Genomic DNA, 13,746 nt, shown 5'->3' with positions numbered 1-13,746 from the left:
CTACTACCCTCATAAAAACTCTTGACAGCTCCTAGAAGCTTTCCTATCCCGTAAATCTGCAAAACCTCCCAGTAATATATAATATAAGTAATTATTATTATTATTATTACTGAAAAAAATAGTCGAACTTCGAAAGCCCGGACCAATTGGGGGGAAGGGGCGGTCCGGTCATCGAAAATGTCTCCCTAGCATCCGTAGATTTTCGTAGCGGTATACGTATAGGAAATGTATATGGCATAGAAACACATAAGAATAATACTCTAACACTGTAATAATAACAATACTGTAATAATAATAATAATAATAATAATTGTGTAATAATAACTGTAATACAGGCATGTAAATGTACTGTATTTTTTATTACGTACACTAAATATCGGAAGTTATGCACGCGGGACAGTGGTGGCGGCAAGGGTTGCCGCGTTTTCTACACTGTCGTGGAGAATGGGAGTGTTGCCATACCGGGGCATACATTTTTCTCGGGCGTGTGCAGACTTTCATAGCAAGATATACTTGTCAAACTTTGACAAAATGTTGGTTCTAGTTTTTTTTTTTTTTTTTTTATGTATATAAGGCCTCCATGCCCTAACATATTCAGTAAGATATATATTTATTATTATTGCTAAAAGGAAGCTGAAACTTTAGCGTAGAAAATTTTTCTACACCGTAAAAACGTATCTTTTGGGGTATAACATTTTATAAGTAACACAATTACCAATAGAAGTCATATTTTGATGTACCATTTATTTGATAACTAATTCTATGATTTTTAAACAAATGTGAGTTTGAATGTTTTTAACAGCCAGCTGATATGTAGAAAAAAATCCTCATGTCCCTGTGCAGTTGCCACATGCCGCTATTTTACTACGTTTTGGTACAAAATTCTACGAAACGGCAGCCGTGGTGCTAAAAGAAAGCTGAAACTTTAGCGGAGAATTTTTTTTCTACACCGTAAAAACGTATTTTTTGGGGTTATATTTTATAAGTAACACAATTACAAATAAAAGTCACATTTTGATGTACCATTTATTATTTGATAACTTTATGATTTTTTAAACAAATGTTTGAGTTTTTTAATGTTTTTAACAGCCCGCTATGTAGAAAAAATTTCCTCGTGTCCTTGTGCAGTTGCCACATGCCGCTATTTTACTACATTTTGGTACAAAATTCTACGAAACAGTACCCCTGGTGGCGGCTTGACTGGGCCGGGTTTGAGTACAAGTGTACGCCCATCGCTGCCACCTACCGGACAAATAAGGAACTTTGCTTGAAAAGTCCGCCCTTTGTTCATTTCGACCGGTCATACGAGGGTCCGGGCTTTCGAGGTTCGACTGTACCTGTATTTCTTACTAAGTTACAACACAAAAAAACCTAGTTATAACCCGATCTTGATTGCCAAATTCTTTGGCCCAGTCAAAGTTAAACAAAATCTTTCTTTTCGGCATTTTCAGACACCTAACCTCACAAATTAATTGCCAAACCACACTGCACCGTGGCCACCTCAGGACTGCAGCCCGAGGCGAGATGTGAATGATGCAATCACACGTTCACAACATTGGTCCTATGCAGTTCCTGTCTACTTTGGCTGCAGAGTTCCAACATTGACCTTGGCCTGGGTACTCCCACATGATTCAATTGTACAGCATCATTGTATACCTAGGGTTACTTATATATTCTGTTAATTTACATTTTAGGAATGTCCCCTGTGGGGCTACAAGGATGCCTAGTCCCAATCCGTCCCTTTCTTCTCGCCTCTTACGATCCAAGTGGAAATACTTGATGGCAGTATTATTTTCCCCCACCACTGAGAAAAGAGGGAGGGTGGAGGGGTGTGGAATGTGTTCAGGGATGGAATGGGTGGGAATGATTTTATGCCTTTTCCTTTTTGGCTGCCTCCCTTGTAAGGGGGAAAAAGCCTTGGTATATGTATTATTAATTTTCTTATTTTATTCATTTATTTTTGTCACACCCCAAGAAAGGATAAATCCACGTCCGGCGTGAGGTTGCGCCGGATGGAGGACCAAGTGCTCTGGCCTATAGGACGTCTGGCCACCCTAATGTTACACAAGAATTTTCAGGGTGCGTGTGGTGGTAGTGTTGATAAAGATGAGGTCCTGGTGCCGCAGCATCTATGTCATAGGACTAACACCCAACACCAAGAATTGGGGGGTCCAAACACCTCTGGCCACCTGCACTACACAGGTGGCACCTATCACCAGGACTGGCTTCGGTTGCCAGGGTGAGTACCACAATCCTATCACGCCGTGCACTGTCAAAGTAGTTGGTAAATTTCACCAAACTCCCTTTCTACCTGCTCCTCACCTTGTTCCTAACTATCCTAACCAGCCCAATGCTTGGGACTATAGTCTCAATTTCTCACTATCCGGCCTAGTTTACCCTACCACTTGCTCATTTAACCTACGTTAGTTTTTGCACCAGAGGTCTGCCTACTCCTTTCAGCATTCTATCTACATTCCCAAAGTATCCAGTCTCTGCTCAAATTTGCTGCACTTACACAAATTGTATCCACATTTACCTCAACTTCCTTAGTTCCTCTGGTCCTGCCAAGCAGTGCATCATGCCCAGACATTACTTGAAAGTCTTACTTCAAATTTCTTCCCCCATGGGAGGTACATGTAGACAATGGGTAGCAAGCTGCTCAAGTCTCACTGGTGAGAAATTCAACTCTTTACTAAATCACTAACACCAGTCACAAAAGTTGAGTAAGCAAAACTATTTAGATTGCCCTGACATATGAACGTCTCTTAATTTTTCTTCCATGGGAGGTACAAGTACTGAAGAGGATTGCAGTTAGCAATTTAATATAATTTAGTTTACTCAACTCTCGTCCCACTGGTGTTAGTTGCAACACTAGTCTAGAACAAATTTGCACTCAGGACCAAGCATTGGAAGCGGGCACATTCATGTCACTCCAGTATCTGAACATGTGGAATATGGTACCCAAACAGTGCCAAGCCAGACTGAAGTTCCCTACAAAGATGAAAAGTAACGAGCACAAGTTCAGGCAAAATTCGGATTTACTTGTATGCCAAGTACCATGTAGCACTCCTACACACCTATTGAACAGTAGAAAAGGAATCTCATGAAAAAAGGGTAAAAATACAGGTCTAATTGCTCTTGATTACACTGACCAGATATACCATTGAAATCCCACCTTTGTTTTTCCACAAACTTCAGGTTTTTTCACCCTTATCAAGGGACCACTACAATGTTTTCAGCCATGAACAAAAAATCTCAGGTCTAGTCACAAACCCAGTTTTCCTTGCAGTTATTTTATTCAGTACAAATACATCCTAATGTCTCGAATCACTTTTCAACTCCAGGACAAATTTTTATTCTGGCTAACAGCAATAAGTCCATACAAAGTTGGAAATAAAGTTGAAGCTGCCAAGCCCATCAAGAGTACACCATTAAATTTCCATTGTGGACAAGTAATTCATCAAAAAAATGTCACAATCAATTTGCACCCAGGCCATATTGAATTGTCTACCAATAGACCCACATCTTTAGTTGGCACTAGCCCAAGCCATCCACCATAAACTGGGCTGAAGGAACAGCATCTTTGAAGCCATTCAGACACCTGTGTACAAAATTCAAGTTGTAGTGACCACACTTTACAGTACATTAATTACAAATATTCTAACTATCAGAGAGCTGGGTTATTTTCAATTTTAAATCAACAAAAACTAGTTTTCGTCATTTTCATATACTGTCCATTAATTGTTCATATACTTGCCTAGAGACAGACCCAATCTACAGTTGGTGGCACTTGCCCAAGCCATCCACCACAAACTGGACTGAAGGAACAGCTACATCTCTGAAGCCATTCAGACACCTGTGCACAGAACTCAAGTTGTAATGACCACACGTTACAGAACATTAATTATAAGTATCCTAACTATCAGAGAGCTGGGTTATTTTCAGTTTTTATCAACAAACAAACTAGTTTTCGTCATTTTCATATACTGTCCATTAATTATTTAACTACTTGCCTAGAGATCCAATTTGAAGTCCAACAGCACCTGGGAAAACTTAATTCTTTGATAGATTCTTCTCAAAACTGGGCTCCAAGGGTATCAAATTGCAACCTCTAACAACCACTATTTAGCATTGGTCAAAGTTTGCTGCTCTGGTCTTTAGCTGGAGAAGCACCCATTATATCTGCAAGAGTTTAATCATCTGACAATGTTCCTTGTGTATTTTTTTCATTTCAGATTTTTCCCTTCTCAGCTGTCAATTAGTCAACATGGTTTCTTAAGAACCCAATGCTCTTAAAGGTTTTCATCATTAGAGAACAAGATAATAATTGCCATTCAACACTTACCAAGCCTGCCAGTTAAAGCACCATACAATGACCAAGTCCTTGATAGTGTTGCCTGTAGCCTTCAATATTTGTTAAAGCTCAAATACGCAACTCGTACTATAAGACTTCAACTATTCCTACCATGCTTAGCACATGGGAGCCTGCCAAAACAAATTCCTTTCAGAAATCTTACAATGATTATTTCACAATTATTAACAATTTTCAAGTCAGAATAAATTACATTAATCAAGAATCATTGAGGGCAAGTAATTCATCATTACAAAAATGTCCACACAAACTTTTAACAACTCACCTTTACACTATCAGTCTCTTCCCACACCTTTCTTCCAAACAGTACCTGGAATGAGCCACTTATTGATCATCTACATTATACTATATATACAGTACATTCAATTATCAAATTCAATACTTACCATATTTTTTGAAGTGGTCAAAAAATTTGGTCATCAATAAAACAGTATAACCCAGTTAAGCTTTTATTATTCATCTTTTGTATCAGCTACTTCAGCTACATCTGGATCAGGAGCTGGAACTGGGGCTGGAACTGGGTCTGGGGCTGGAGCTGCAGCTGGGGCTGAATCCGCTGCAGGAGCTGGGACTGGATCCGCTGCAGGAGCTGGGACTGGATCCGCTGCAGGAGCTGGGACTGGATCCGCTGCAGGAGCTGGGACTGGATCCGCTGCAGGAGCTGGGACTGGATCCGCTGCAGGAGCTGGAGCGGCTGGGGCTGGAGCTGGAGCAGCTGGGGCTGGAGCTGGAGCAGCTGGGGCTGGAGCTGGAGCAGCTGGGGCTGGAGCTGGAGCAGCTGGGGCTGGAGCTGGAGCAGCTGGGGTTGGAGCTGGAGCAGCTGGGGCTGGAGCTGGAGCAGCTGGGGTTGGAGCTGGAGCCTTAGTTACAGCTTTCACCTTTTTCGTCTCTTTCACCTTTTTCGTCTCTTTCGCCTTTTTCGTCTCTTTCGCCTTTTTCACAGGCACAGTAATCTGGAAAATCGCAAGGATTTCAGAACATAGAACATTGTGGAAGTCCTTACTTCACGAAATCTGAAGGCCAAGAACTACGAATACAGCTTACCCCACGCTTTTGGGCAATAAGAGCCTCCTTGGCCCTTATACGCTGTTCTTGCGTAAGTGTTGCAGTCTTCTTTTCAACAGCAGCAAATGGATTCAACTGCAATAGGGTCCTTGTGTTGGTCAGAGGGTTACGCTTCAAGATTCTGCGATGAATGGTCTTCTTAGGAGCCCTTACAACAGACTGGATTTCGTCACTCTTAATAAGACGAGAAAGGTCACAGTTGGCCATCTTTGGTGTGGGCAAACGGTAACCTTTCTTGCTTTTTGAATCCTTGCGCCATGTTCCATAAATGTCATCCAATTTGCGGAAAGCTGGGGAATACCATTATTAAATACAAGGAAGAGAGAGCACAAAATTTATCCATTACAACAAACTTCAGAGATGGGTAGATTTCACAGTTTATCATTAACTAGAACTAGTACACATCACTAGCTAAACTTCCATCAAACTACAACAAGGTTTACCTGACTCCGTCCAAATACAGAAGCGTCCGACATGACCACCAGGTGCCAACTTAAGCAGATTCAGTTTGTCGACACCTATTGCATCAACACCTGGGATATTACGTACTGCCCTGGTTAAGCCCTGATCTTTATCATAGATGATCAATGGCCCAGTTCTCTGGATGCGGCGTCTATTACGGAGCTTCCCCTTGCCAGCACGGAACCTCTTGCTCTTGTATACCTGCAGATCATTATAGAATTATTTGTCAACTGTTCAAATTACACACGCCCACACTATACATTCACCAATGTCAGGCCTCTAAGGGTACAATCATTACTCAGCAACACGGACCAAGAGGAAACTCATCATATGAACAAGGTCAATGATAAAAACTACTTTAAATTACCTTCAAAACATCTGTCCAAGCACGAACTTTCTTAAGGAAGAAGCCAGCCTGTTTTGTCTTTGATATCTCTTGAACCTTGTCAGAGACTACCAGAGGAATCTCTGGAACCTGCTGAATCAAGTGACCTGAAACCCAGTAACTTCATTAATTTATCTGAAACCCAATAACTTCATTAACCTTGTGTCCATACTAAACTTCATGGCTTCTATATTACAATGTAATGATGCATACCTTTGGACATAACCAGTGCAGGGCTTGCTGTGGCAGCAATGGCAGAGCAGAGAGCATATCTCTTCTGGTTAACATTTATCTTACGATGCCAGCGCCTCCAAGTCTTTGTGGGGGCAAACATACGCCCACCACGGCACATGTTGCCAAATGCACCCTGACCAGAACGGTGAGTACCACCACCACGCACACGAGGAATGCGGGCAACAGCACGCCCAGTTCCCCATGATTCAGCAGATGTCTGGTGTCCTGAAACAAACTACAGGTCAGCAAGTCAAATACTGAAATTCATTCAAATTTACATAAATTCCATAGTGTTGTGTGCCTGAACCCTGACAACACTCTTAAAATGTTTTCAGAACGCCTTTAGACTCACATTAATCTAGGCATAATTAAGGAACACAAGAGTGAACATGTCACCTAGTGTGGACATTTATGCCAAAGATACAAATCCAAATTCCATTTTTGGCACTTCCACCAGTTCAGTTTTAATTTCCCTTGCATTGTTTGGCATCAGGATTGTTCTACATGAATGGTAACAAGGGATGTTCTGTGCTTGTGGTTTAGAATACAATTAGTAGGAATTTGCAAGTCAAAACCAGTTTCTATGAAATATACAATAGTGGACAGCAAGTATAATGATCTGGGGGGTGGGGGACTACCAAAACAGATGGATGGGGTGAAGGGGGCTTTAGGCTTTCGAGGAAGTTAGACAACTTTTTGACATTACCCAATGCTCCCATACCACATGGGGAGCTGCTTCTAACTCCATCATTGACAAGCTCCAATACTGAAAGTGCGAGCAGAGGTGTGGAAGCGGTGGGCCCCCAGACTGACCGTGGTGAGGTCAGTCTGGTGAGGTAGGGAGTAGGCAAGGGAGGTGCAGGTGGAGAATGTTGTGCAAGGATACAGACAGACCAGAGAAATTCCTTCACTTTGTCCAACACTATGGGAGGGCAAGGAGTGTTGATAAACGAAGCATCTCTGCTGTGATGTAGTCTTGCTACACTAACCTAGGCAGTGGGTAGGAGAGCTTTTTCATCAAATGGCCAAAACAAGAATGAATGGGTAATGAATGGACATGGAATGGAGGAGAGTGGATGTGCCTTGGCTAACTTACCCGCTTATAAGGTTGGACAATTCCAAGGTTACTCGGCAAACTGAAGATAGTAACGGAATAATGGCACTTGTACTTCCTTGATCCATTATGACCACAGCTACCATTTAACTTTATATACCGTACATAAACAGGGGAGCACGACCCCCCCCCCAAAACTTCATTTGTTGGTGCATTTTAGCTTATATACCAAAGGCCCTCTTTCCTTTAAAAGGGAGGTAGCCAAAAAATCATAACCACTCCCTCCCATTCCATCCCTAATACTCTCCACTCCCCTCAGTATTATTGATTTCCACCAAGAAAATGGCATTACTTTGATGTATAAATTTACAAAATTATTCATTTTCTATTGCTATATTATGTTGGTGTGCACAACTAAATTACACTCCACTCCCCTCCACCCTCCCTTCTATCTTGGCACCTCCTGGATGACTGATCATCCCTGCATCTTGTCCACTGCCCTGTGTCAGAGGCAGTGTCGCAAGACAGCACATCCACAGCAAGGCCGCTTCATTAAACTGGCGAACCCCCTCATGCCGAAACAAAACAATTCTCGATTTACTGCAGAATGCAAGCCGCCATGTTTATCTTATGTTTTTATGTACCAACATGTAACTGATGATGCAATTGTTTGAAATTTACTACGATCATAGTAAACACTCGCACAACATTTGTATGAATGAAATTTCCCGCAGTATGTAAATTTAGCCGTTTGCATGGCATGCGCATAACATGATGCGCTATTGTGCTAGTCACTGACAGTGGCGCCTCTGGTGTTTGACCTACTTACCGAAGCAGGATCAAACTACACTATTGCGCATTTGAGTAAAAACCACCCTTGTTCGGATTTGGTCTTGTCGGTGAAAATCACACATTTTAAAGAAATTAGTTCAAATAATTCAACTATATGCAACCATATGCCATTTTTTATATAAAAAAACGCTTTGAGTAAAAACTGTCCCAGTTCGGATTTGGTCTGTTATTAGTGCGCGAGTCACATTTAAAAGAAAATAGTTCAAATAATTCAACTATATGCAATCTATTACACTAATAACACAATAGTAAGAAATTTAATATAATGTATTTTGATCCAAACCACCAGTGATCATACATGGCGGACTGTACGGCTCGTAGCTGTGGTCGGTAATTTTGCAGAGGCTAAAAACCTAACTTCTTTCATCAAATTACAGGGAAATCACAAAGAAAATAGTTCAAATTATGCAACCACTAATTATATAAAATTGTGCATTTGACCAAAAACCGTCCTTGTTCGGGTTTGGTCATTAATTAGCGCATTGACTATTCGTAGCTATGGACGGTTATCCCGCAGAGGATAAAAACATGACTGATCAAATTATATGGAAATCACACATTTTAAAGAAAATGTCAAATAATGCAACTTATATAAAATTGCGCATTTGAGCAAAAAACGTCCTTGTTAGGGTTTGGTCGGTAAATAGGGAGACCGCTAATTAGCTATTGCATGTCTTGATCTCAAACGGTATAGAGTACGTACTCGACTTTGTATGTGTATACAACATTGAAGACACCTGGTCATTCATTCACGGTTGTAGTTTCCTTAATTACAGATTAGATGTGGTTTATCCATTATTTTCATCGTGAACAGACAAGAGTTGCAGAACGGGGACGTTTTGGTACTACCACACCGAGGACGTTTTGACTGGATACCCCCAGGACAGATACAGGATCTGGAAAACTCGTTGCATATAACCCCAGTCCATATATGCACTACAAGACCAGCAGGAAATGTGGCACATACCCTCTTCAGCTATGATAGGACACCTCGCTGAACAAGCATTCAGCAATGCCTATGGCTATACGAGTGCTAAAATGCCAAACAACCAACCATCACTCAATTCTGCATTTGAAAAAGGTCTACTTTTCCTGTGGAAAGGTTAGGTTAGGATCTGTTGGGCTTTTTCTGTAATTGTGAACCTTTCTAGGATATGGTGGGGACCATATCCTCGAGAGGTTCGCAATTACAGAAAAAGCCCAACAGATCCTAACCTAACCTTTCCACAGGAAAAGTAGACCTTTCAAATGCAGAATTGAAAGTGATGGGTGGTATTTCTACCGATCACATGCATTATCGACTTGGGACATATGGTACAGTAACAGAATCGATAACGATCACAAGCCACAAGTATATCAAGTGAGCCAACCAAGTAACGCGGAGTCTTCCCAAACTGGACAAAACTTGCCATTTAATATCTTTGGAACGTGGTTCCAAGCCTTTCTGCACTTGGGTGACAGAGGTCCTTGCATAATCAAATTAATGAAATAAAAACTATCCATTCGCTGGGGAGAAAGTGAAAAATCTAATATACAAGCAATACACAATTATATATCATCCCGATGTTTATGGAAAACGTACTCACCTGCGTCCTTGTTCACTGCATAGGGTTGGCGCACGTTCTTCGACATCTGACTGTGGATGAAATTCACGACATCTGGGCGAATTGGGGCACGGAAGACGGCAGGGAGAACAATATTTGCTCCTACACCTTCACCTTCCCCTTCTGAATGTACCCCTATCAGGGGCCTTGCGCATGTGGTGGCCTAAAAAAAGATCACAAGTCAAAAGCTTGACTCAACATGATCAATGCACCGGTATCACACGGTAAACTCTGTAATATCATATGCAATAGCTCAAGCAAGTCATAATTTACAACTCCAATAATAACTCATGATTGTATATTAAGATTCCCAACGTGGATAGACGTACCATTTCCAAGTTACCCGCAGGACGCACTTGTTCACGTCCGCTCCTCTTCCGTCTACAAGTTGAAAGAACGTGAGTGCAGAGCGCGGGATGAAGGTAAACGTGGAGATGTAACAAATCTGAACGGATCCACTTAAAATTTAAGTTACATAAATAGCGTATCTCTATCTAAGTAGCTATATAAATTAATAAATTAATATTTTAATAGATACAAAATATCTGCGAACATTTTATATTCATAGGAATATAAATTTAATAGGATTAAAAGTATGAATACCTTGCTAATAATCCTACCAGAATGTAACGGTAATAACAGAATAAATAGATTATGTATAACGTGTTATCATTATTCTATATTTTCAAAACGAACATAAGAATTTGAATACGAAAAATCAACTTTAACTTTTTTTTTAATACTTAGTTACCTCAAAATACATAATGTGTCCCTATACGTCTCTATCTCAATTTATCAAACATTGTTTTCAATCTATGTTGTCCGCCTGTATTGTTTATTCGGACTTGTTTCATAAATGTGGAGAGGGGGGGTCGCCGAATTTATGAAGCGGCCTTGCTGTGGATGTGCTGTGTCTTGTGACACTGCTTCTGACCCAGGGCAGTGGACAGGATGCAGGGATGACCCGTCATCCAGGAGGTACCAAGATGAGAGGGAGGGTGGAGGGGAGTGGAATATATAGGAAATGGAATGTGTGAGAGTGGTTTCTATGCCTTTTTCTTTTTGGCTACCCCCCATGTAGGGGGAAAAGCCATTGATATATGTATGTATTTCATAAATACATCTACGAAGATATTCGCATTGCTTAATTAATATATACTTCATTTGCATCTCTGGAGTATTTGTTTCCTCTAGTATTTTTTGTACCTCCTACTTTCTCTGCCAGTTCCTAATGATATTCAGTAAATTCAAATTCATACCTTCGGCAGTGTTCTCGTTATTTCTTAGAGTTTCGAATATTTGTTATCCTTAACGTTCGCATGGCTTATTTCCTTTTCTTCATATTATGAAGCAATTTGGATATTTGGCCACCACAGATTTAGCCTCTGAGGGCTGTGGCAGCCATTTTACAAAATGGCGGCCAGGTGACATTAAAATAGCTACCAGAGGAATTAAAATGGCTATGGCTTCTACCTTTGTGGAACGATTTCATCGTTTATGGGGTCTATGGATGCGCCTCACTGCGTACTACAAACGTATGGGACTAAATTTCCGAAATTCGAAATTGTTAGGGGGGGGTTGGGGGAAAAGGGGGTATTTTTCAAATCACTGTGGCTTCTACGTTTATACTTTGGTGACAACTATCACTGTGCCTATATATGCGACTAATGAGGCTCTACAAAATGTCTCTACAAAAGGGGGGGGGGAATACAATAATCGCTGTGTCCCACTACATTTAGGATTTTTTTAAAGACTGTCCGCGCGACTACGTAAAGGGTCATGCAACTGGTTGGCCCCCAACATGGCAGCAGGAAGGCCTAACTATAGCTAAGCTGCCTGGGGGGGCGCTACTCCCCCAACTATCGCTTGGACTAAACTAGCTAACCTAACCTAACCCTAAACTATAGTCCAACCTATAGCTCTGCGGGTGACATAATTACTTAGCAAGCGTAAAAGAAATGACAATGGAATGGCGTGTAAAAGAAAGACAAAAGAAATACAAAAGAATTTACTCAAGAAATACAAAATTCAGCATAATACGTTTCAATGAAACATGATGTTACAGTGCTATGATGAAACACTCAAAATTAAATGCAGAAATGTCTAGTTCTGGGTGCACTCCCCCTCACACAGGCACAGAGCAGTACATTCAAGTGCAGCCTTTTTGCATTTGCAACGATTCGCACAACCCATCTTACATTTACATGACAGCAGTTCACGGCAAATTTGGGCTGCTTGTGGTAATCTTGTCCAGTGGGGATCATGCAGCCCGTCCTCCCTTTTGATCCACTCCCAGCTGGTTGCCGCCGGCAGCTCTGGTGCAGGGAGCAACACCTGGCCCCATACACGACCTCCCTGGTAGGCTGCTCAGGCCAACGTGTGCCAGCCTATCCACCAGTTCCTTCTTGCGCGTGTGGGCGTGTAACATCATCCCCACATATATTGGAAGAGGCGTTTCTTGCGCATGGCTGTGCCGTACAGTGGATGATGGTGAGGTGCTTTGCATACGTTTGTGTTTTACGCTGTTGAACTTCAAAATTTGAGCAATGGCAACCGCTGCAGTGCCTGTGTCTGTCATCTGGTCCTTGATGTTGGGTCCCTCTAAAATCATGTTGACCAGGCAAATCAGCATTTGGGGCACAGACTCTTTCTGACATCCTTCAGGGAACCCAATGAAAGGCTTGGATTCACCAAACATCTGGCGGCGCACGATTTCTGCAGCACGTGCAAGATGGATAGCATCATTGTCGCTGTCCATTTCACAAGCTTTAGCAATAGCATCGCCAACATCTTTTCGGAATGCCAACAAGATGTCTCTTCCCTTGCTGTGTGATTGCATGTCAGGGAAGTGGGCAAGGAGTCTCTGCTTGAGACGTGTGGAATGTACCCTTGTGTTGCACCTGACGCCTAGCTGTTCAATTCTTAACTGGTATAGTTCAGCCAGTTCTGCTAACTTGAACACTGGCGCCGTCTCCTCATGCTGCCTGGTCTCTTCAATAAAGAGCACAAGTTGAGCAAAAGCTACTCTTGACAGCTGTTTCTCTTGTTCAGTTTCTTCTGTCGCTTCAGAACATCGGGCCGCTCTGGCACGATTATACAGCTGTGACAAACATTTGGCATGGTATTTACATTCCAGGGCCACCATATCCCCAGCACTGAGTTTGCGAAGTAGGGTACTGTCTTCAAGGAGGGTCGCACAGTCCCTCACGTGCCTGTCAATTGTGAAGGTCGCTGCCTCAAGAAGCCGTTCTGAGCCTGCAGGTTGTTCACAGAAGAAACAGGAGGGGGGCCCTGAATTACCTGTGCTCGCTGAGAGGGACCTGGTGCGCTTGCATGCACCAGTATTATGGCTGTCATCAACAGTTACACGCTTTCGCTTTTCGGCTCTCTGTAGTTTTGTCCTGTTATATTTTAGTCGACAGGTTTCGTGATAACCAGCACTGTTCGCAACCATAGCTGCTTCAATTCCATGACCTTCGTCAAGCCGGTGTAACTGAAGCGTACATGGAAGCTCCTTTAGTTCATTGAATCTGATCAGATTTTCGGCAAGGGAACTGTAGCCGCTCCCGATATCTTTTCGCTTGGACTGTGAGGGACGAGTCAGTGTCTCTTTCGTGTCGTCTTGACAGATGATACACAGGTTCCAGTTCGTTGTTGGTGGATGTGACGACGTTGAGACAGGTCGCTCTGGATCGACCAACTTGAAGCTCTTGGACAT

The 13,746-nt window shown here is 42.1% G+C and overlaps 1 protein-coding gene and 1 long non-coding RNA gene across 3 annotated transcripts; both read right to left on the bottom strand.

Annotated features, from left to right (window-relative positions):
* Positions 1-3,277: 3,277 nt before the first annotated feature.
* On the bottom strand, positions 3,278-4,631 carry LOC143029759 (uncharacterized). The gene is made up of 4 exons (XR_012966872.1): positions 4,346-4,631; positions 4,014-4,182; positions 3,758-3,856; positions 3,278-3,601 (listed from the first exon to the last, which is right to left on the bottom strand). It is a non-coding gene; the product is annotated as an uncharacterized LOC143029759 (long non-coding RNA).
* Positions 4,632-4,807: 176 nt separating this feature from the next.
* Positions 4,808-10,480, bottom strand: RpL4 (ribosomal protein L4). 2 transcript variants are annotated; one of them, XM_076192662.1, is made up of 7 exons: positions 10,358-10,480; positions 10,011-10,191; positions 6,498-6,743; positions 6,267-6,391; positions 5,881-6,100; positions 5,417-5,727; positions 4,808-5,325 (listed from the first exon to the last, which is right to left on the bottom strand). In XM_076192662.1, the coding sequence occupies exons 1-7, from the start codon at positions 10,358-10,360 to the stop codon at positions 4,825-4,827; spliced, it is 1,587 nt and encodes a 528-aa protein (XP_076048777.1). In that variant the 5' UTR covers positions 10,361-10,480; the 3' UTR covers positions 4,808-4,824. The 2 variants fall into 2 exon arrangements, with proteins under 2 accessions (XP_076048777.1, XP_076048778.1); XM_076192663.1 differs by lacking the exon at positions 10,358-10,480 and having other exon boundaries at positions 6,498-6,753.
* Between the last annotated feature and the right edge of the window lie 3,266 nt (positions 10,481-13,746).

This window comes from Oratosquilla oratoria, chromosome 11 (genome assembly GCF_046742065.1).
Source record: "Oratosquilla oratoria isolate Oo_2021 chromosome 11, ASM4674206v1, whole genome shotgun sequence".
Taxonomy (NCBI): Eukaryota; Metazoa; Arthropoda; class Malacostraca; order Stomatopoda; family Squillidae; genus Oratosquilla; species Oratosquilla oratoria.
The sequence above is the reverse complement of the archived record's forward strand: the minus strand, read 5'-3'. Positions and strand labels throughout refer to the sequence as shown.

What these genes read in the sequence shown, in the direction of transcription:
- RpL4 (XM_076192662.1), bottom strand. An exon ending in CTTGGACAGATGTTTTGAAG is followed by an intron (nt 6,101 to 6,266) that starts GTAATTTAAAGT and finishes AATGATCTGCAG; the next exon opens with GTATACAAGAGCAAGAGGTT. An exon ending in TTATTGCCCAAAAGCGTGGG is followed by an intron (nt 5,326 to 5,416) that starts GTAAGCTGTATT and finishes GCGATTTTCCAG; the next exon opens with ATTACTGTGCCTGTGAAAAA.